General features: G+C 41.7%; 1 protein-coding gene across 1 annotated transcript in view; it reads right to left on the reverse strand.

The window, feature by feature from the left end:
• Positions 1 to 10,276, reverse strand: part of LOC126482204 (uncharacterized) — a 44,563-nt gene extending 34,287 nt beyond the window's left edge. The window contains exons 1-3 of the mRNA XM_050106183.1: positions 10,258 to 10,276; positions 1,872 to 2,054; positions 963 to 1,136 (exon numbers count right to left, since the gene is read on the reverse strand). Coding sequence (XP_049962140.1) covers positions 963 to 1,136; positions 1,872 to 2,054; positions 10,258 to 10,276 — 376 coding nt within the window. The remainder of the gene's footprint in view (positions 1 to 962; positions 1,137 to 1,871; positions 2,055 to 10,257) is intronic.
• Between the last annotated feature and the right edge of the window lie 13,222 nt (positions 10,277 to 23,498).

The raw sequence follows: 23,498 nt of genomic DNA on the forward strand, positions 1-23,498 counted from the left end.
TCATGACAGTGGATGAAAAATAGGTTACATACTGGTATGTCAGAATCCAGTCAGTGAAGTGTGGTCACACAAGCTTGCCACACAGGCCTCTACTAAAGTGTAGCCAAACATTTTCTGCACAAAAATCGGTGATGACAATTTTTTGGGAGCTTTTATGGGAAGAGCCACTACAGAAAACTCTAACATTTATTGCAAAACGCTGAACAATCTCAGAAGAGCAGTCCAGAATGAAAGATGTTAGATGCTGAATTCTGGCATTATTTTTGTGCAGAATACCACTAGATGCACACACATAAACATTGCTTAACAGTTTCAACTTGGAATAGTTTGATCATGTTCTATGTAACCCTTATTTGTTACTGAGTGATTTTTACCTGTTTCCAAAGATATAAAAATGGCTAGGGTCGCAGTTTTTTGAAAGTGATGAGGAGATAAAGGAGAGTGTCAGAACATGGGCTAGCTCACAGGTGGCAAAATTCTATAATGAAAACATGGAAAACTCATGCCTTAATGTAAGAGCATCTATGTGGAATACAAAATTATGTCCTGTTTTCTGAATAGCCCTTGTAGCATTTTTATTTTTCATTTTAACGTATATTAATCCATTTATTATTGCAGATCTGTAATTTACAATTGCAGTTTGTTTAATTTTTATAGTACCTTTATGGACTAATTTGCATGATTGCCATTCCTCTTAAATCTGTCTCTAAGACATTGTTTCAGTAGTTTTAATAATATTTTAATCTTCTCACTGTTGTCAGGCAATAGTTTAGCTTGTGTGTGCATCTCAAACAGCTTTAATTTTTCAAAATTTCAATTGCCATTTCAATCAAATAATACCATAAGCATTTACGTATGTTGAGTCTCATTACTTCATCATTTATCAAAAGGAAAATTCACTGGGGAAAATTAAAAATTCACTATACACTTAATTTATATTGCTTTTACTGTTATGCTATTACCTGATAGTTGAGGAACTTGGCTCCATTCAGGTAAAGGAATACGGCAGTAATTGACCTGCCCATCTGGGCAACATATACGGGGCCAGCAGTCTTCATCAGTGGTACAGTTTTTAATTGGAAAAGGCTCAACCATTTGTTCTTTGGGGCAATTTCGTGGCACACCATTACGAAAAGCTGAAAGACAATGCATTCAGATCTTGAATCCTGTTTCTTGTTTGGTACATGAGCATCATACAGTTTGTGGGGGTTAAGGATTAATATAAAATGCAATTGAAAATTATTAAATGAGTCTTTGTTAAAACTGTGACTCTTTTCTACTTTGTGTCTCTTATTTATGCACACCTAAACACAAGGTAATGTGACTGGTACTATAGGTAACCTTACTGGCATTAGAAACACAAAGAAACATTTGCAATCAAATGATACGACCAGCTGCCTTTTTACTTCTAGGTTTGATTACTGTGACCAGTTTCTGTGACCAAGGCCATTTTCCAGGCATTATATCATTGTGGGAGTACATGTTTGTATCTCCATATACTTCTGCAACAATAAATAAAATAGATGTATAACCACCAGAAAATGCCCTTGGTGGTCAAGATTGATTTTGGTAATCTAAAACAAAAAGTGCAAGTGGTGCTGTCATTTGGTTCCAAGTAATACTACAGTCATGGAAATTGCATCACCATGTTCCATATGCTGGACACAAAACAAAGAAACATTCTTTAACACACAACTATTTGGAACCATGCAGAATAGTTTTTGGTGACTGTGATATTAATATTTGAATGATGAAAATCTAAAACAACTGAAGTAAATAATACAAAATGTAAGACAATGAGCATCTTACATAAAATGTTCAACAGTTTTTTTCCTAAAATGTTTGTGAGTAAGAGGTTTAAAGCCACTTACGTTTATGAATAGGCTCTGGCTTTGGTCTAGGAATTCCCTTCAGACATCGTCTTTTACCTTGTACCTCACAGCATTGTAGTTTGAATGCTTTACAGTCACCATCATTTTTGCATGGAAGACTGAATAGAGGTATATTGGTGGTTGCAGAGGGACATATTAGACTGGTAGTGTTGTTGGTCTGTTCTGAAACATAAAAGGAGAATATTTTCATTGGTAAGCACAAGACAGCCCCTGACAAGGTGATCATTTTATTAACATTCATAAAATGATTTTATAACTAAACTAAGTTCTCTAGTTGTTAAGTAACATTAAAATATACAGAAATGTTGTTGTGTAGCTATGTAAAAAGAGGCCTTATTGGAAGGTGAGAGACACTGATTTTATGACAGTGCAATGGGTGGCACTTTCATCTTGGTGATGACAAAGAAGAAGAAAGCTATATTTTATTTATCTGTATAAATTTAATATTTTTACATTAAAGGTGCCACCTTAATACTCAGAATTAGTTTATTCAATACTTTACTGAGTACTAGAAATTGATAGAATAAACACTGAAAGGAACACCACAGTAGGAAATATGTACACCAATCAAATACTTAGGAGAATGTAGATATCATACATGCATCAGAGATCCAACAAGATCCCCAGCACTAATCTCAAATGAAAAGAAATGTAATTAGTAGAAAACTGGAAAAAAATTGAGAGCATCTAGTGAGAATGCGAGAAAGGGGCTAAATTCATTAGTCCTCTTCATCTTGCTGGAACAGAGTGAATAAGTACAAGCTTAGTAATCATTTTTATTAAAAAGAAAAAGCACAATAAATTTCCTTGAAAGTAAATATGTGTGAACATGCATCTATTACCCTGATTAAACATATAGAAAGACCTTATCATCTTACGGTTCACATTCACAGTGTCTATAATTTCATGGCAGATGCATCACTGCTATGTTACATATTTTTGATGATAAATAAAAGTGGTTTACACTACATCGTACTATCTGTTCTGTAGCAAACTATATACCACAGAAGATTTTATCATTTAACCTGTGTGACAGCTCATATATGTATGCCACATTTCATTAATAATTTTTTATTGACATTATCTTCCTTATACATGATCCAGTCACACTGATGTGATCATTGCCTATTTTCAGCATCAACATGCAATAACCACTCACAGATGGCAGGTGGCAGCACTATCTGTGTAGGGCATATAAAGCCTGTCAGGGGATGAGGAACACAGTGCAGTCATTGTCTTATTGCGGAAATGGAGCAATTTATCTGACATCCAAAGGAGCGTAATCATTGGCTTTTGGGCCAAGGATGGAAGCATTTCCAAAATTGCTTAGTTTTTAAACCTTTTCTTGTGCTGCCATGCACAAAGTATACTGTGCATCACAAAATTGCACTATCCGAAACTGGTGCAAGGCAATTGCAGTACACCATGGGCCACAGATGACAAGGGTAAATGACAGCTGTGGAGATGTCTAAGGTGAACAGATGTGCAACTGTAGAGTAACTGACCACCCACATGAAACAAGGGCTACCAACAGCATCTCCTCAACAACAGTTCAGCGAACTTTGCTTTGTATGGGCATCCACAGCAGATGCTTGGTTCTTGCACCCATGCTGATTGCTATACATTGGTAATGATGGCTGAAATTTGCACACCAATATAGTAACTGAACGTCCGTTGAATGGCAACAGGTGGCATTTTCAGATGAGTCATGTTTTATGCTCCATAGGACTGAAAGCAAACACACTGCAACAATTACTGAAAGGGTTCAGGCTGGAGGAGAGAGCATTATGGTCTGGGGAATATTTTTGTGGCATTCCATGGTTAATCTTGTCATTCTGGAAGACACAGTGGATCAACACAAGTATGCATCTATCCTTGGGAACAGTGTACATACCTACATTCAGTTTATTTTTCTTATGATGGCACTTACCAACAGGACACTGCAATCTGTTACATAGCTCACAGTGTATGTGCATGGTCTGAAGAGCACCAGGATGAGTTTACCATAGTCCCATGGCCACCAAACCCCCCAAATTTAAACCAAATCAAGAATCTGTGGGGCCACCTCAGTTGGGTTATATGTGCCACAGATCCTCAACTGAGTAACATTGTGCATCTGGCCATGGAACTGGAGTCAGAATAACTCAACATCCCTGCTGGTACCTTCTGGAAACTCACCGACTCTCTTCCTGCACATCTTGTTGCAGTCTGTACTGCAGAAGGTAGTTGTTCAGGCTTTTGACAGGTGAGTACATTAATTTGATTGGGTAAAATGTGACCAGATAGTGTATGTACTTTAATAAAATCCATGAAGCACTTAACACATGTCACTGCAGAATTAGAAATTGTCTAATATATAGCAGCTATTAAAAGGTAAAACAATCACTAATGTAAATTTCTCCAATTGCTAATAACCAGAGTGTAAATGCTAGTCTTTCTTCACATTATGTTAGTCATTGGGAATTGGTGTTCTACTTTTAAATTACATTAGCTGTCATGAGCAGCCAGCAAAAATTGCCAATCAACATCTATACAAAGTTTTGGCCTAATGGTAAGGCAAATATGTTAAGTGTACCTCAATGCAATTCACATATACATAGAAACTGATATGCATAGAAACTGATATACATAGAAACTGAGACACCTAAGTCCTTCCTTCCCTACACCAAATTGTACGTTTCTGTTCTTCATATCAACTGGAGGAAAAAGTTTGTGTAGCGACAGTGGCAGTAAACAATGTACCAAAAATCCTGACTGTATGGGTATGAGTGTGGAGGGGTTTTGAGGGGCTGTGGGAGGTGAGGAAGTGGGAGGGGGAGATGGGCATTTAAAAGCCTTTTTCTACATGTTTTTCTTGATTATCTAAAAGATTGCAGCTTCTAGCAAAAATCTTACCCAATACAAAATAAAACTACATTAAATTTCCTGCAAAAAGGTCCTAATCATAGTTTCTCTAGAATTAATAATTTCCACACTGCAGGGGATGGAAAAATTGCAGATTGTTAAAAATTGTGTCTTAATGGTATAAAATTAACATATATTATTAACCTAAGTGGGTTAAGAACAAATTTTAAATGTTTGTACCACAACTAAGTGCACTAGAACTGTAATAAGGGATAAACTGTGTTCTGAGGGTGTCAGAGGGTGGAAAGTTTGGGGTGGAGGTTAGTAACCAATTATGACCAGTGCTAATACACTCAAACTGATAATTAAGATAATTACTTTATATATGTAAACTAGGAGAAAAACAGCTATTCTGAAAACAAAGCCACTGTTGCTTCTTCTATACTATGCAGTTTCCATTATTATCTGACATCCTGCTTCAAACAAACCATTTCAACTTTACACAGACCACTACCAACAATCTACATACTGGTAAAATCTAGATCTATCCGACACAAACATTAGAGTCAGGCAGAACTTACATTCCTAACTCCCAAGTATTCAGACACATTCTAGATGAAGTGGCTAATGATGTAATCCTTTATGTTGTGTTGAAATCTTTGGGAATTTTCAGTTTCCTCCCTGATGGCCACTGGCAATCTGTTAAAACTCTATTGTGAACTCTAGAGAGGGGTGCATAGTTTACATGGAAAGTATTTCTTTGTGTACGGCAGTTGTGAATTACTGGGTTCATCCTAAATTTACTGTAGTTCATACAATGTAAGCTTTTGTGGCTGGTACTGACATCACTAAAAACTTCTGGAGTAATAGTTATCAACCACAAACACCGATAGGGAGTATACACATTGGCATGTAATTCTAAGAACATGTAAGTCCCTGAAAAGACTTCAGCAAGATGTCTAATTATTAACTTTACACAATGTCATTATCACATGCTTCTGCAAATGAACACTTTTTTTCTCCTTAGGTGTAATGACCCATGAGCTTATGCCATAGGGAACAACTATGTTAAAGTATGCAAAGTATGCTGACAACAATATCTGCAGGTGAACAAAGCAATAGAGACTTGTGAGTGCAAAGTAGGCAGAACTGAGCTTTTTCATTAACTTTTCCATGTATATGAGGACACTACTATAAAAAGAGGCACAAGACAGTAGTAAATGCAAAAAGACACACCTTGAGAGTGTGTTTCCTTCTACAACTGGCATCAATCTTAAATGTTTTTGCATGTGTGCCTATCCATTCAACAAACCCACTACACTTTGAGTGTTGTCTTTACTCATCCAGTTACTTGGTCTCCATCTATACCTACATCTACATCCATACTCCACAGTCCACCTTGTGGCACATGGGAGAGGGTACCCCATACCACTACTAACCATTTGCTTTCCTGTCCCACTTGCAAATAGAACAAGAGAAAAATTACTATCTATACACCTTCATATGAGCCCTAATTTCTTATATCTTATCTTCATGTTCCTTACATGCAATTTATGAGGCAACAGAATCATTCTGCAGTCAGCTTCAAATGCGAGTATTCTAAATTTTCTCAATAATGGTTCTCAAAATGAACGTCACTTTCCATCCAGGGAGTCGCATTTGAGCTCCTGAAGCATCTCGATAACACTTGCGAGATGTCTGAACCTACTAGTAACAAATGCAACAGTCCCGGGGCACCAGTGGCAGATACAGAAAAACCACAAGGAGGGGGCGCTAAAGATATCTTCAGCTACCTTTACTTTTACCGTAATAAAAAATAATCAAGTCACATGCAAAGTTTAAGAAAGTTTTATTTAAACTGATTATACACACACACAACACAATGCCATCTTATGATATAAAAAGGTTACAATTGTGATTCTCTTCCTTAAATGATGAATTCTATGTGCCTCTTCCTCCTGGCAAATTGGTTAATTACATTGTCACTAGGACAATCAATGTCAGGGTTAGTGTTCAACAGACCTAAGCCATGAAGTCGATTCTCCTTCATTGTTGACCTCAGCCATATCTTTGTATGCTGCAATGTTGAAAAACTTCTTTTTGCTGTAGTAGTAGATGCAGGCAGACACGAAAATATTTTGTACGTCATGTGCAAAGTAGGATAGTCAGATCTAGGATAAACAGACAATGCTTGCATAACAGAATCACAACCATTAAGGGTGTTTATGTTCGTTTGCTTGTATTGAAGAATCTCTCCCATTAGTCTCTTTTTAATCACAAAACAGTAGAACATTCGCAACTTTTCTTGAACAAATACCACACAGAATAATGTATTAAGATCACTATAATGGCCGCGACTTCTTGTAGGTATGTGTTAGCTATCTATGTGCAAGACAGAAACGTTTAAAATACTATGATGGCGACATGTGCTACATAGAAAATTACAGCTGCTCAATAACTTGATCCAGTAGAGTTGACTGACGAAAGAAATGAACGAATACCGTGCGGACTGACTGGTGGGGGCAGCGCGGGTGGCAATGATGGCAACCCCACAAGGGGGGGGGGGGGGGGCGAGCCTTGTATGCCTTCCATATTTATCCACCACTGTGGAGCACACACGTTTATCCATTGCTATATAGTCTGCAGCTCATGGTCTATGGGCTAGCATTGCTGCCTCCGGATCACACGTCCCAGATTCAGTTCCTGGCTGGGTTGGGGATTTTCTCTGCCAGGGGACTGGGTATTTGCGTTGTCCTCATCATTTCATCATCATCATCATCATCAGCATCATCATCATTTGTGACTGGATTGTGAAACGAAAATGGACTGTGTAAAAATTGGGACGTTGTACGGGCACTGATGACTGTGCAGTTGAGTGCCCCACAAACGAAACATCATCATCATCATCATCACTGTATAACATTTGATGTACCAGTGTGTTACAGGTCTGATCATGCATAACTAAACATACTGCTGTTTCTCTTTTTAAACAAAGTTATTGTCATTTCACGACATACGAAATAATTAATTCCTCAGTTAACAGACCATTTGCACAGTTTCTTTGGTATATAGGCTATTTATCTATGATTTGATTTTTTTATGTATGCATGCTGCCTGTTTAGGGATTATTAAGACAGTCCTTTACTTCCCTCATTGCCTCATCTGTTAAAAAATTAAGTGATAGTGGTGACTATGACCATAATCTGCTCTGCCCGACATCACGTAATTTCTGAATTTGGCCTCTAGTATTTATTTCATCACTACTGACTAGTTCTGTCTACATTGCACAAAGAAAGTGGCCTACCCTTCTACACTACTCAAGAATTAAAATTCTAGCTGACTTTGTGACAAGCCTTCTCCAAATCTACAAATTCAGAATACATTTCCTTGTTTTCCACAAATCTGCTCTCTGTCGTTAATGGTGTGCTAAACTGTTTTTTGAGTGCCATCATACGTCCTAAAATGAAACTGCTTCTCTCGTAATTTACCTTCAATTTTCCACATTTAGTGATTCCTAGGGTATCCATGTCCAGAGGGCAAGGGGGCCCATGTCACACAAACACAACACTTTATTGTATCTAGTACTTTGGTACAGAAAAATAACTTGCCACTGAGTGGCTGCCCAACTAGTCCTCGTCACATGAGCTTAATTGAACAACAGACTGAGAGCGAGGCTGGCCGGGCCTGACTCTATAAGCCGCCAGCCAGTCAGTAGAGTGCACTACAGAGAGGCCACGTGTGCATCAAAGAGTGGGGGGGGGGGGGCTTCTGCTGGTGCTGGAGTCATACAGCTTCTGTGGTGTGCCTACAGCTGCATGCCCAGATTGTGGCTGTGGGATCTTATGCAGGCCACCATCAGAAAAAACGGTGGCGCCTCCTTGGTAAGAAAGTCCTGCAGATATTTTTTCCTTTGGGTCTTAAAGGCGTGAACTATGTGCTCAGCCTCCCCATTAAATTCGGTGAAAGGGAGGGGAGCGAATATGGTGAATGCCCAAATGCACACAGAAATCACAGAATGTCTGGGACAGGAACTGAGACTTGTTTTTAGAAATGAGAGTAACTGGAAGACTGTCCACAGAAATTTTTTTTTAAAGAGCCTGAATAGTAATCTTCATAATGGCCAAGGAGCACTGGACCACACATGGATAATGAGAAAACACACCAGTGACAGCTAAAACACATTCAGAAATGGACCTGCAAATTCCACATGGATGTGTTCCCAGGGATGGGTTGCTGAAGCCTGTGGGGAAAGCAAAGCCTTATGAGCTGCTTGCTGACTAGCACACTGGGGACACGCAGCCACCAAATGCTTCTGCTGCTGGTCAATGGCGGGTCAGTATACATATCTGCAAGCCAAGGTTTTGGTTGGGAAAGCCCCAGTGATCCTAATACAACAGCTATAAAACCTCCTGTTGCAAATCCTGAATGACCACTCTGGGAGCTGCGTCATCTGTGGAGAGGAGGAGGATCCTGTCTAAGAATGAGACACGATTGTGCATGACAAAACAGTCACAAAACGAATAAGAAGCATCCCTGGAGGACGAGATGGCCAACGCTGCTGGACGAGGTGGATGACTTGCTTGAGGTCGGGGTCAGAAGCTGCGGCCCTGGTGACTCGGGTACTAGTGATCAGAAAGCCGTCTACCATCTGGTGAGAGGCTGTATCCAGTTGGGAACACACAAACACACAAGCTCCTCTCTATCAAACTCACAGTCTGAACCCACAGGCAGCCTGGATAAGGTGTCCGCATTGGCATGGCGCCAAGTGGGCGAAAATAGTGATATTTGGAGAGGAATAATGCCTAGCTCTGCAGCCTATGGGCTACCTTATCGGAGACATGGGTGGACATAATAACGAAAGTAACAGATTTTGGTCCTTAATGAGCTGGAATCTGGCGCCATATGAGAATACGTGAAATTTGGTGCCTATACACAATGGCCAGAACTTTCTTCTTGACCTAACAGATCTGTGCCGGATTGGGAGTTTTGGGTGCAGACACCAGTGGCTGCGCCAAGCCGTCTGCATTCCGATGGGCGAGGGTGGTCCCCTTGCTGTACTGCAAGGTGTCCACAGCTGAAACTGTCGGTTTGCTATGATCAAAAGTAGCTTGGCGTGGCGCCGACCTGAGGCGGTCCTTCAGCGTGGAAAAGGCCTGATTGTACGCCAGAGACCGGATAATGGAGGCACCCTTGTCGAGAAGGAGGTAGAGAGGTTCAAATGGCTCTAGCACTATGGGACTTAACATCTGAGGTCATCAGTCCCCTAGAACTTAGAACTACTTAAACCTAACTACCCTGACATCACACACATCCATGCCCGAGGCAGGATTCGAACCTGTGACCATAGCAGTCACACGGTTCTGGACTGAAGTGCCTAGAGCCACTCGGCCACCCCGACCGGCTGGTAGAGAGGGTGCGCAATGGTGGATCCCACGGGTATGAAGCAGTGGTAATAGCCAGTTTGAGTCAGAAAAGCCTGCAGTTTAAGCAACGATGAGGGATGTAGCAAATATGTAATCACCTTGACCAGATCCACCCATTGTCGGACACTGTGCCATGATACACTGTGGCCCAGATACTCAAGAGGGGGTTGGAAAAATTTACAATTCTGTAGATTGCAACCACATCTGAAGGCCAAAATTTTTCAAAACAGGCCTGGAGGTTGCGCAGGTGGTCAGTCGTAGTACATCTGGTAGCTACAGTGTCATCCAGGTAGTTGATACATTGCAGAATAATGGACGTGTCCTGTTGCAGATTGCATCGAAAAATTGCAGGGGCAAACATTAACCGTCGGTATCGAAGTAGGCCGAAAGGCCTATTACAAATCACGATATGCTGCGACGACTCATCCGAGGGTGACTGGTAATATACTTCGGAAAAGATCGAGTTTGGAGGAGAACTGATCCACTGCTAACGATGTGAACAGATCCTGTGGATGCGACACGTGTCAATGGAGACATGTCGACCGTGAACAGTGAATTCACAATGACCTTAAAATGACCGCAACGTCGCAGTTTACCTCAGGGTTTAATAACGATAACAAGTGAAACAGGAACCACGACCCCGAGAGATGCGAGCCAGACAAACTCTGCCTCGATTTGGGAGCAGAGGGCTATTGGAATCTACCGAGCCGCCTGCTTCAAGGTTATGTAGGCTTTAAAGCCTGTGGTGCACCCTAGGACTTCCGTAAAGATATCTCTAAGTTCGTGAGGAAAATCCAAGGGCCTGAAAGGCATCAAATCCGGAAAGGTTTGCTGAGCTAGTGTGGTGTCACCGCCAGACACCACACTTGCTAGGTGGTAGCCTTTAAATCGGCCGTGGTCCGTTAGTATACGTCGGACCCGCGAGTCGCCACTATCAGTGATTACAGACCGAGCGCCGCCACACGGCGGGTCTAGTCTAGAGACTCCCTAGCGCTCGCCCCAGTTGGACAGCCGACTTTGCTATCAATGGTTCACTGCCTACATACGCTCTCATTTGCAGAGACGACAGTTTAGCATAGCCTTCAGCTATGTCATTGGCTACGACCTAGCAAGGCGCCATATTCAGTTACTGTGTCTTCTGAACAGATAACATTGTGAATCATGTACTGTCAAGAGCGACGTTCATCATTAATGGATTGAAGTTAAGTATCAAACTTAGTATGTCCGCTTTCTGAATTCTAATTCCTTGTCATGTTCCAGACCTCACGTCAGTATCGTTCTTCCCTCCTCACACCAGCCTGCGTGAGCTAAAATGCGTCCATTTTGGCCTCCTCTAGTAACACGGTGTTGGCTCTTCTGCCAACACAACAGCTAGCATTATGAAGAACAATAAAGGTAATAGGCCGAGTTAGTGATCTGTAGGTAACATCAGCTGTGGACTGACTGAGCAAGGGAATTTGCTGTTAATCATATCCCCGTAGGCGCCTGTTTACTGGAGCAGCAGAGGAGACCAGAGGTCTGAATATGTCCGGGCACTAAGCAGCGAAACTGCCGCGCCGATGGCCACCGGCAGGCGCAACTGCCCCGAGAGAACCGAAACTTCGATGAAACGTCTGTCGGACGCCTGACAGGGCACAGCTGGGGAGTAACGAGACGCAGGCGGCAGCAACAGGAAGCGGAGGCTGTAAAGGCCGGTTCCCACTAGGGCCGCCGCGCGTCAAAACCGCGCGTCAGCGGCGTGGTTGCCATGGAAATGGCGTCAGCGGCAAGGCGCGGCGGGCTCTGCGTCACGGTTTGACCATGTCGAACCGCTTCCGCTGCCGCGTGCCGCGCTCCAGGTGCGCGCCGCCAATCACAGAACGCGCTGAGCGTGACGTCAGGTACGGAACCCCGGGCCACACGAACTTTCGCCGAACCGCTGGCGCGGACGCGGCGGCAGCTATGGAATACTTATCATCCGATTCCAAGGAAACTATTCGGTAGAAAAATTTGATTCTTGGGCATGTTACAGCCTGATATCTTCTCTCGATAAAGAACCGAATTTCTTTTCGTTATTCGTGGTGGTTACTTGATGTATCGCATTTACGTAAACTTTTACACGAAATTTTAATGAATGTGCAGGGGTAAAAACGCATTGCGTGGACTTTGCGTAGAGTTCATTTTAGGTAATACATTATTGCGTATGAAATTTAGCCAACACATCGAAATTGTTTTTAAAGCTGAGAGCAGATCGATAGCTATCACCGTTCTCGAGATATTGAATGATATGTCGGCGAACGGGCTGTGCCGTGAACCCCGCGCGGGTCGCTCGCGACGCGACCGACACTTGGTCCTGCTCGTCGTAAACCATATGGTTGTATCAACCGCAAATTTCGTAAACGTTTCAAGAAATCGAAACGTGTTTTTTTGCAAACGATAACTTGTGAAAAGTCATGTATTTCGTCGCATGATAAATATCCTAAATCTGTTTATCTACCGAGATATGAAAGTAACTACAGTTTTTCAGAAGGGATAGATGAATTTTTTTAAACGGCATTTAATAGCATGTCGAATGAGAAGTTAAACCGAAACTAATTTGCTGGTATGTCATAAGATGTAATTTACTAAATATCTAGAGCTATTGATTATTTCCTTTGGTTGGGTTGTTTTGGGGGAGGAGACCAGACAGCGAGGTCATCAGTCTCATCGGATTAGGGAAGGACGGGTAAGGAAGTCGGCCGTGCCCTTTCAAAGGAACCATCCCAGCATTTGCCTTGAGGGATTTAGGGAAATCACGGAAAACCTAAATCAGGATGGCCGGACGTGGGATTGAACCGTCGTCCTCCCGAATGCGAGTCCAGTGTGCTAACCACTGCGCCACCTCGTTCGGTTTTCCTTTGGTAAGTAACAAACTTTTCTTTCTTTATCCAGTGTACTTTATTGATTAAAGACGCTTTTTGCCTTTTACTTTAAGGCATCTTCAGTGGAATCTAGAATGATTCAGTTTTGTTTTGATATGTGATACTTGCAGATTATAAAACAGTTCACATCTTTTTTTTACGTGAATGATTGATTACTTACAGTGAATCGAGTTTTTGGCGGACATATACGTTTCCCCTCGCCTGGTCACATGCTGGAGGTTGAATTAAAACTTACATTATGGAACATAAGCACATTTTCATGTTCGCTCTTTTTTCTTCTGTCACTGGCAGTAGACGTTTTACCGAAAACTCTGATTTGAAGTCGTAACTACAGTGTGTTCACCTCATGTCCCTTCCTGTCTGGTTTGTTTATCTACATGTTGCCAAACTGCAGAATTATATGCTGAAAACTAATGTTTGTTTACTTTTGTTCTCCTTATATCTGTATGTGTATGTGGCTAGCCAGTGATAGTTATAGAAAGTTGAAAGTGAATCCAGTAGTTGTCAGACAGTGGTTGAAAGATTTGGTGTTCAGCTGATTTCAGTTTTGGTTTAAATGTTTTGTGGAGGAGTGCATGGAAGAGTAGATTCACTGCTTACATTAATAGATAAAATAGTAGAATAGTATTTCAACAGATGATTATTATCAGAATAGTATCACCCAACCCCTTTGTCCTCACTCTTTGGCGCCCCATAATACGTCCTGTCAACTAACCCCTATTGTTGTCAAAGTTGTGCAATAATTTCCTCTTCCTCCTCTATTTAATTCCGTACCTCTTCTTTGGTCACACGATCCTCGTATCTAATGTTCAGCATTCTTATGAATCACCACGTTTTGAAAGCGTCCATTGTCTTCTTGACAGAACTGTTCATCTTCCAGGTTTCACTTACATACAAGGCTGCACTCCACACAAATACCTTTTTAAAATAGTATCCCACCATTAGAATTTATATTCGGCGTCAACAAATTTTCTTTTTCAGAACGCTTTTCTTCCTATTGACAGGCTTCAGTCAGGTTTGCGTCTGCACCAGGAAATGCCTTACAATTTAAAATCTTGTTTCGAAAACTGTTCCAAATATATATTATTCTTTCGTGATTCTTAAGCAAGGTGCTGGCGATGATTACATTATGCTCTGTGGAAAATTCTATCAGGTGGCTTCCACTTTCATCCCTTCCACCTAGCCTTTGTGTTCTTACTGTTTTCGTGTACCTGCTACCGTATCACATTTTAAATTTTTGTCTCGCTTAACTATCTGAATAATCTCTTTTGTCGTACATTGTTTCAATGTGTTAGGAGATAGTGAACAATCGTGAACGGTAGTCATGAAATCTGTTTATGGTGAAATGAGAAAACATGAATAATGAAATATGTGAAAGAGTACATTGTACAGAAAATGAAAAATTGGTATGTCTTCACCCAACTTCGTCTTTCCTTCATGTAGGTGTAAGATATAGTTAATCAAACGCACCGCGCGTTTCAGTGGGTCCTGCCCCGTACCTCAGTGGCTGTCCGTCACTGGCTACCGCTAGCGTCTGCCGCTTCCAGATGGGAACGCCAATTCCGCGAGCCGGCGCGTCAACGCGGAAAACGCTTGCCGCTGCCGTTGCCGCACGCCGCGCTGCCGCGCTCTAGTGGGAACTGGCCTTAAAGGCCGGTTCCCACTAGAGCGCGGCAGCGCGGCGTGCGGCAACGGCAGCGGCAAGCGTTTTCCGCTTTGACGCGGCGGCTCGCGGAATTGGCGTTCCCACCTGGAAGCAGCAGCCGCTAGCGGTAGCCAATGACGGACAGCCACTGAGGTACGGGCTGGGACCCACCGAAACGACCGGTGTGTTTGAATAACGATATCTTACACCTACATGAAGGAAAGACGAAGTTGAGTGAAGACATACCAATTTTTCATTTTCTGTACAATGTACTCTTTCACATATTTCATTATTCGTGTTTTCTCATTTCAACATAAACATATTTCATGACTACCGTTCATGATTGTTCACTATCTCCTAACACGTTGAAACAATGTACGACAAAAGAGATTATTCAGATAGTTAAGCGAGACAACAATTTAAAATGTGATACGGTAGCAGGTACAGGAAAACAGTAAGAACACAAAGGCTTGGGGGGAAGGGATGAAAGTGGAAGCCACCTGATAGAATTTCGCACAGAGCATAATGTAATCATCGCCAGCACCTTGCTTAAGAATCATGAAAGAATAATACATATTTGGAACAAAGTTTTCGAAACCAGATTTTAAATTATAAGACATTTCCTGGTGCAGACGCAAACCTACAATAATTTATTGGTTACGAGCTGCGGTTTACAACTAAAGAAACAGTAAACGGTGGCAAATTAAGGAAATGGAACTTGAATAAGTCAAGACCCACAGTTATTCGATAATCTTAAAGTTACCGTAATGCAACGACTGACTGAAACAGAGGGAGGAATCCGCTAGAATACGAATGGATATCTTTGAGAGAAGAAGTGGTCAGTGCAGCAGAGTATGTGAACGGGAAGAAGGTACAGTAGAAATCGTTAGATAAAACGTGATATATTAAATTTGATACGAGGGAAAAGTATAAAAATGCAGCAAATAAAGTAGGCCATAGGAAATAGAAATGTCTAAACATGACGCTGACAGAAAGTCCAAAATTGCAATGCGATTTTGCACTTGGAAAACATGAGAGAATGAAAATGAGAAAGAACAAAGTAAACTTTGCTCAAAGGAGAAGCAACTGCCAAGAACTCATTTGGCAAGTCAGAACTAAGCAAATAAGAGAAGGCTAGAAAGTGGAAGGAATATGTAGAGAGGAGAGGGGGAGGGGTTGTACAAACTAACATAAGCACGATGTTAGATTCCTGTGAGATGTCTGAACATGCAAGGCAATACTGATCCTACCACTTAGCTAAGTAGACACACTGAAGAACTGCGAAACTGTGTTTATAGCATTTGCATGTTAAGAGAAAGGTTTTGACAATCTTAATTAAAACATTCCTTGAACCTCTGGAGATGTCATCGACAAAACACAGGGCCACAAGATTATCTACAACTTGTACAGAAACCAAATTGCATTCCTGAAACTTGAGTGACTTGAAAGGGAAGCAGTAATTGAGAAGGCAGAAGTAGAGAGGATATAAAATGAAGACTGTGAATAGCAACAAAAGCGTTCTGAAAAAGAAAATTTGTTCACATCGAATATAAATTCTAATGACTGGGTACTATTTTACAAAGGTATTTGTGTAGAGTGCGGTATTTGTGTGGAGTGCAGCCTTGAATGTAAGTGAAACGTGGGCGATGAACAGTTCTGTCAAGAAGACAATGGACGCTTTCAAAACGTGGTGATCAATAAGAATCCTGAAGATTAGATAAGAGGATCATGTAACTAAAGAAGAGGTACGGAATTAAATAGAGGAGGAAGAGGGGTAAGTTGACAGGACATATTATGAGGCATCAAAGATTGAGGACAAAAGGGGTTGGGTGATAGTATTATGATAATAATCATCTGTTGAAATGCTATTCGACTATTTTATCTATTAATGTAAGCAGTGAATTTACTCTTCCATGCACTACTGCACAAAACATTTAAACCAAAACTGAAATCAGCTGAACACCAAATCTTTCAACCACTGTCTGACAACTACTGGATTCACTTTCAACTTTCTATAACTATCACTGGCTAGCCACACACACATACAGATATAAGGAGAACAAAAATAAACAAACATTAGTTTTCAGCATATAATTCTTTAGGGTGGCAACATGTACATAAACAAACCAAACAGGAAGGGACATGAGGTGAACACACTGTAGTTACGACTTCAAATCAGTGTTTTCGGTAAAATGTCTACAGCTAGTCACAGAAGAAAAAAAAAAAAAAGAACATGAAAATGTGCTTATGTTCCATAACCTAAGTTTTAGTTCAACCTCCAGCATGTGACCAGGTGAGGGGAAATGCAGATGTCCGCCAAAAACTCGATTCACTGTAAGTAATCAGTTATTCACGTAAAAAAAGATGTGAACTGTTTTATGATCTGCAAGTATCACATATCAAAACAAAACTGAATCATTCTAGATTCCACCGAAGATGCCTTAAAGTAAAAGGCGAAACGCGTCTTGAACCAATCAAGCACACTGGATAAAGAAAAAAACGTTTGTTACTTCCAAAGGAAATAATCAATAGCTGTAGATAATTAGCAAATTACATCTTATGACATACCAGCAAATTAGTCTCGGTTTAAGTTCTCATTACACATGCTATTAAATGCTGTTTAAAAAAATTCATCTATCCCTTCCGAAAAAACTGTAGTTTCTTTCATATCTTGGTAGTTAAACAGATTTTGGATATTTATCATGCGACGAAATACATGAGTTTTTACAAGTTATCGTTTGCAAAAAAAACACGTTTCGATTTCTTGAACCGTTTACGAAATTTGCAGTTGATACAACCACATGGTTTACGACGAGCAGGACGAAAGTATCGGTCGCGTAGCGAGCGACCCGCGCGCGGTCACCGCACAGCCCGTCCGTCGACATATCATCCAATATCTCGAGAACGGTGATAGCTATCGTTCTGCTCTCAGCTTTAAAAACAATTTCGATATGTTGACTAAATTTCATACGCAATAATGTATTACCTAAAATGAACTGTACGCAAATTCCACGCAATGCGTTTTTACCTCTGCACACTCATTCAAATTTCGTGTAAAGGTTTACGTAAATGCGACACAGCAAGTAACCACGACGAATAACGAAAGGAAATTCGGTCCTTTATCGAGAGAAGATATCAGGCTGTAACATGCCCAAGAATCAAATTTTTCTACCGAATAGTTTCCTTGGAATCGGATGATAAGTATTTCATAGCTGCCGCCGCGTCCGCGCCAGCGGTTCGGCGAAAGTTCGTGTGGCCCGGGGGTCCGTACCTGACGTCACGCTCAGCGCGTTCTGTGATTGGCGGCGCGCACCTGGAGCTCGGCACGTGGCAGCGGAAGCGGTTCGACATGGTCAAACCGCGACGCAGAGCCCGCCGCGCCTTGCCGCTGACGCCATTTCCATGGCAACCACGCCGCTGACGCGCCGTTTTGACGCGCGGCAGCCCTAGTGGGAACCGGCCTTAACAGTGTTTACGTGCTGTGCGGAAACCGGCGGATCGGCTGGCTCGCGCCGCCAGACACGCTGCCCTGCTGTGGCGTCGCTTCCAGCTGCCGACCAACGGCGTGCGAGACCTCGTTCGACCGGGCAATGAACAAAACCTCTTCGAGGGAGGATTTCCCGATTGGCGGGACCGTTGCCGGACTTCCTTATACGGTGTAGAGCGGATGATAACATCGCAAACCCCTTATACGGTGTAGAGCGGATGATAACATCGCAGACCGTGACATCGACATACGACCCTTTTGACTTGGACGTGACGAAACGGCACTTGCGGCTAAGGCTGTGGAGAGTCGCGACCTAGGCGGGATAAGACTGATGTGGCTGCTCCTCGCATTGGTAGAATTCTACCCTAGCGGCCACAACGTGTGTGCAGCGGCGATAATACGAGGACAACAACGAGCGTAAATCATCAAAAGACAACGGAGAAGGTTCCTGTAATGGGGCCACCTGCCGCAACACCTGATACGAGGCGGGAAAGTACAGGACAAAAAACAGTGCACGACATACCTCCACATCCGTCACGTGGATGGCACGGAAGTGTTGCTATATGCGGTGTCCGTACGCCTCCCAGTCTACATCTACGTCTACATCTACATACATACTCCGCAATCCACCGTACGGTTCGTGGCGGAGGGTATCTCGTACCACAACTAGCATCTTCTCTCCCTGTTCCACTCCCAAACAGAACGAGGGAAAAATGACTGCTTCTGTACGAGCCCTAATCTCCCTTATCTTATCTTTGGCGTCTTTCCGCGAAATGTAAGTTGGCGGCAGTAAAATTGTACTGCAGTCAGACTTAAATGCTGGTTCTCTAAATTTTCTCAGTAGCGATTCACGAAAAAAAAACAAAAAAAAAAAAACGCGTCCTTTCCTCTACAGACTCCCACCCGAGTTCCTGAAGCATTTCCGTAACACTCGCGTGATGATCAAACCCACCAGTAACAAATCTAGCAGCCCGCCTCTGAATTGCTTTTATGTCCTCCCTCAATCCGACCTGATAGGGATCCCAAACGCTCGAGCAGTACTCAAGAATAGGTCGTATTAGTGCTTTATAAGCGGTCTTCTTTACAGATGAACCACATCTTCCCAAAATTCTGCCATTACATGCTTGTCCCACTTCATATCGCTCTGCATTGTTACGCCCAAATATTTAATCGACGTGACTGTGTCAAGCGCTACACTACTAATGGAGTATTCAAACATTACAGGATTCTTTTTCCTTTTTCCTATTCATCCGCATTAATTTACATTTATCTATATCTAGAGTTACCTGCCATTCTTTACACCAATCACAAATCCTGTCCAAGTCATCTTGTATCCTCCAGTCTTCCGCCGGCTCGTCAAACTGCGCAAACGGAGGGGGAAACGTAGCCGGAGACGCAGGGGAAGAGAACGACACCGGCACAGCCTGTCTGTTGTTGCGCCAAAGTTTGAATAGAGTTTCCATGTCATAAGAAGAAAAATGGGACAACCGATTGCAAAAAGCAACCACACACGTATCAAGTGAAAAACGATCCTACTCATCGACAGTGTATTCTAGCTACAAGAACACAGAAAATAACGAACACAGCACTCTTACTACTTCAAGTATTTTGGTACGGAAAAAACACTTGCCATCTGATCTGAAGCAACAATTTTACACTTCTCTGTTCCACAGGGATCCATACTGGCCCATTTCTCTTCATTTTATATACAAATCATATCCCAAATACTGTAAATTATGGAAATATAATTACTTATGCAGATGATATAACTCTGCTACTCAAGAAAAATAACACAGAAAATCTGGAAATAAAAGCCAACTTGGAAATAAGTAATGTTATCCAAAGCTTTACTCAAATAAATCTGCATAACAACATTTCTAAAACACTTTGTTTAAATTTTTAACTAAAAAACCAACACATTGAAGATATAGATTTGTATAGATAGCCGCCTAGCAGAAAATTCCAAATACACAAAATTCCTTGGGATAATAATCAATGAAAATTTAAACTGGGACATGCTTTTCTGCTCTATTGTTTTAGTCACGTGAGTACAAACTTTTTGGATATTCTCATGCAAAAGTGTTTAATATTTTTAAAAATCTTAAAATAATTTATCATGCCAGTCTATGTCTCAGGGTTGTTATTCCTGCTGGATTTATTATTATACTGATGTTCACCTGAAGATGTGGCTTTTAGTGCCACGAAACCGGTAGCGATCCAATAATAGAGGGGTAAATACATCTGAAGCGGTTATCAATGCCCAAGACGAATACTCATAGCTGTGGTTGCCCAACCTACAAGGTTGTCTGTAGAAGCATGCCAAGCGAGGCAAAAAGAGCCTTCTTTAGACTTTCAAATAAGAGTAAAGCCTTAGTTAAATCACATGTCCAGTTCAATATGATGAGTCTCAAGAATGGTTGCGTTCCAAATTACATAAAACATTTGTTCCGACAAAAAGTGGATATGCCTGAACACTATGTTCGCAAAGTTATGACATATTGTATCCGATGTGAAATACGATGTTTGTCTGCAAAATAGGATCACGTAAATAAGGGACTGTATTTAGCCCAATTAGTATTTTCTAAGTTAGTAAGACAGCAGCAATATGACTGGGAGCACGAGTACCTTGAGGATATAGTGGGACAGTTTCGAGATTGTACTAGTGCTATACATCAAGATAAAGTAAGCAGGTTACATAATAAGGGCCACCAGATTGTTCGTCAGGGTGTCATAGAACGTGGTCTTGACTTTTGTCTTAGAGTGTGCAACCTTTCTGACATCACTTTTAATGAGATAGAAACATGATTTTAGAGGAAGGATCATCGTACGGGATCAATCATGTGGCCAATCAACAACAGATTAGTTCGTTGCTCTCCCACACCGTCTCTGCGCTACATGGTGCCAACCTAACCACGGCAGTGAAGTAGAGATTGCCGTCAATAAAAATCGAGCGAGGCCGTACAGACTACGATGGGTCTGGTTTAGTCAAGGAACGACTTTACAGTGACAAGGCTGTTTCGGGCAGTATTAACAAAAAAGTCTGATGAACATTAACCGCTAATAGTCCAGTCGATCAAGGGAAAAACAGCTGTTATCTTAAATGAAGATCAGTATGTGAATAAAGTGCAATCCCTGTTTGTAGATAATGGAATTGTTAAGTCTAATGTAGACCCTACGAACAGATATTTGGCTATTCTAAAAAGACCATTAATACGACCACTACCTTTCCAAATCCGTTAAAAAAGAAAAATATTGTTCCTATGAACCCAGTAGCATGAAGACTCCAAGCTTTGATTAACCCACATAAAGACGACTTTCCAGCTCGTCCAGTTGTTAACGCACGTAGTGGGCAACGGCTACGACACTGAGAAGTTGATTGCAAGGTACCTCGACTGGCACTGCTACCACCCAGTTCGCTTCAACATCCGCAATAGGGGACAACCAATTGAAAAACTTTCTAGCTTAACCACCCCCTCAGGAACTCTCTCTGGAGGTCAAGAACGTGTATACCAGTAGTCCAACAGATCAGGTGCAGGGTATTGTGGGTGATAATTTAAGACCGTATGGCGGACAACGCAGCAACGAAATCAATGATGTATTCAAGTTGTCGGAATTGGTTCTAAGGTTCAATTACTTCACATTTGGGGACGATATCTTTTTACAAAAACAAGGTCCTGCAATGGGGTCCCACTTGTCATACTGTCTTGCCGATATATTCATGACAGCTTTCGAGTCGGATGCTATGACTCAGTTTCCAATATATGCCAGCAAGATCGTAACTTGGTATAGATATGTAGATGGCATTGTCTTTCTTTTCAATGGGACACGGGAGGAATGTTGTCAGTTCGTTAAATGGCTTACACGAGAGCATATAATTTTCTGCTCATCACAATGAAGGATGACATTACCGCATCTGGACCTTAAATTACCTTATGTGGTACTAAAGTCGGATTCGATATTTACAGAAAAGCAACCAACACCGATGTAGTGATTCATAGCTCCTCCAATCACCCTATCAAGTACAAAATGTCGGCCTTCAGGTCGTTTCCATATAGGCTCCATCGTGTGCAGTTGTCAAAGGAAGCCTTTGGTGGAGAGTTTCGAATCATTCACTACATGGCCTACAAAAGCGGTTATGACAGAGAGTTTGTCAGTGGTATTAATCGTACTCAGAAAAACAAGAAAAACCACAGGAACGGATAGCACCCTTATCAATGCCGATAGTCGATAGTCGGAAGACCATTGGTATCATTCATGTATCATAAAATTCCATATTTCGGCAATATTTCCGGAAGGATCGGCAGGCAGTTGAGGTCTAAAAACATTTACCAGGCTTTCTTCATCCCCAGCATCATTGGCGCAAGGTACAGGCACAAAGAACATGCCACTTGTCCCAAATGTAATGCAGCCAGGAGCCTTAGCACTAGGCTTAGAGAACATCTTAGGGTTTCCATCTCAGAATCTGCCTTGAGTAGCCACATTCGTGAGCAGAGGCGTTCCGCTACCGTTCTCACTAGTAACTTAAGTATTTTACATCGAGAAAATAAGGGACACACTTTAAGCATCATGGAGGAGGTAGAAATTATGAGATCAATTAGTCGTTTTCCACACCAAATCCTGAGTGGACAAACGGAGTTGAGACACCGTTGCATTTTGGCAAAATTCGACCTCCTAAGTTAGTACTCTGTACTTTCTTCACTTAGTCCCCTCTGTTCCTCCTCGGCCTTTCCAGTTTCCTCACCTCACCTCTCCACCTCCCACGCATCCGTCTATCTTAGGTTTTCCGCGTTTTCGTTTCAAGTATGTTTTTAAAGTTTTTGTAAACGTCCTAAAATTTTATCTTCTGTTAATAAGAATCAGAATTCACACAGGCTTGGATTGTTTCATCTATGAAAGTGAAGAATATTTTTAATGAATTTTTACGAAGAAAAAACATAACAATGCTTTATTTTGTTTCAGGATAGTCAGCAAACATGGCGTTATCGTTTGAACAACTGAAATGGGTGTTACAGTGTTACAGGAAAACAGAGAATGTGAGTGCGGTACGCCGACGTTGGAGAGTTGAATTTGGAACACCACCACCGACGAGAGTAACAATTACAAGAATCGGAGAAAAGTTTGAAGCCGAAGGAACGGTGCCCGATATGAATAAGGGACATAGTGAACGAAAGAGAAGTTCAACAGACAATGAGAGCGTTGATGCACTAATCCAGGCACACACACGATCGCCGAAGAAATCTGTCAGGCAATGCTCTTGTGAGACTGGGATCTGCAGAAGCAGTGTTCATACAATTTTGCGGTCTCAGA

Source organism: Schistocerca serialis, chromosome 5, assembly GCF_023864345.2.
Source record: "Schistocerca serialis cubense isolate TAMUIC-IGC-003099 chromosome 5, iqSchSeri2.2, whole genome shotgun sequence".
Lineage (NCBI taxonomy): Eukaryota > Metazoa > Arthropoda > Insecta > Orthoptera > Acrididae > Schistocerca > Schistocerca serialis.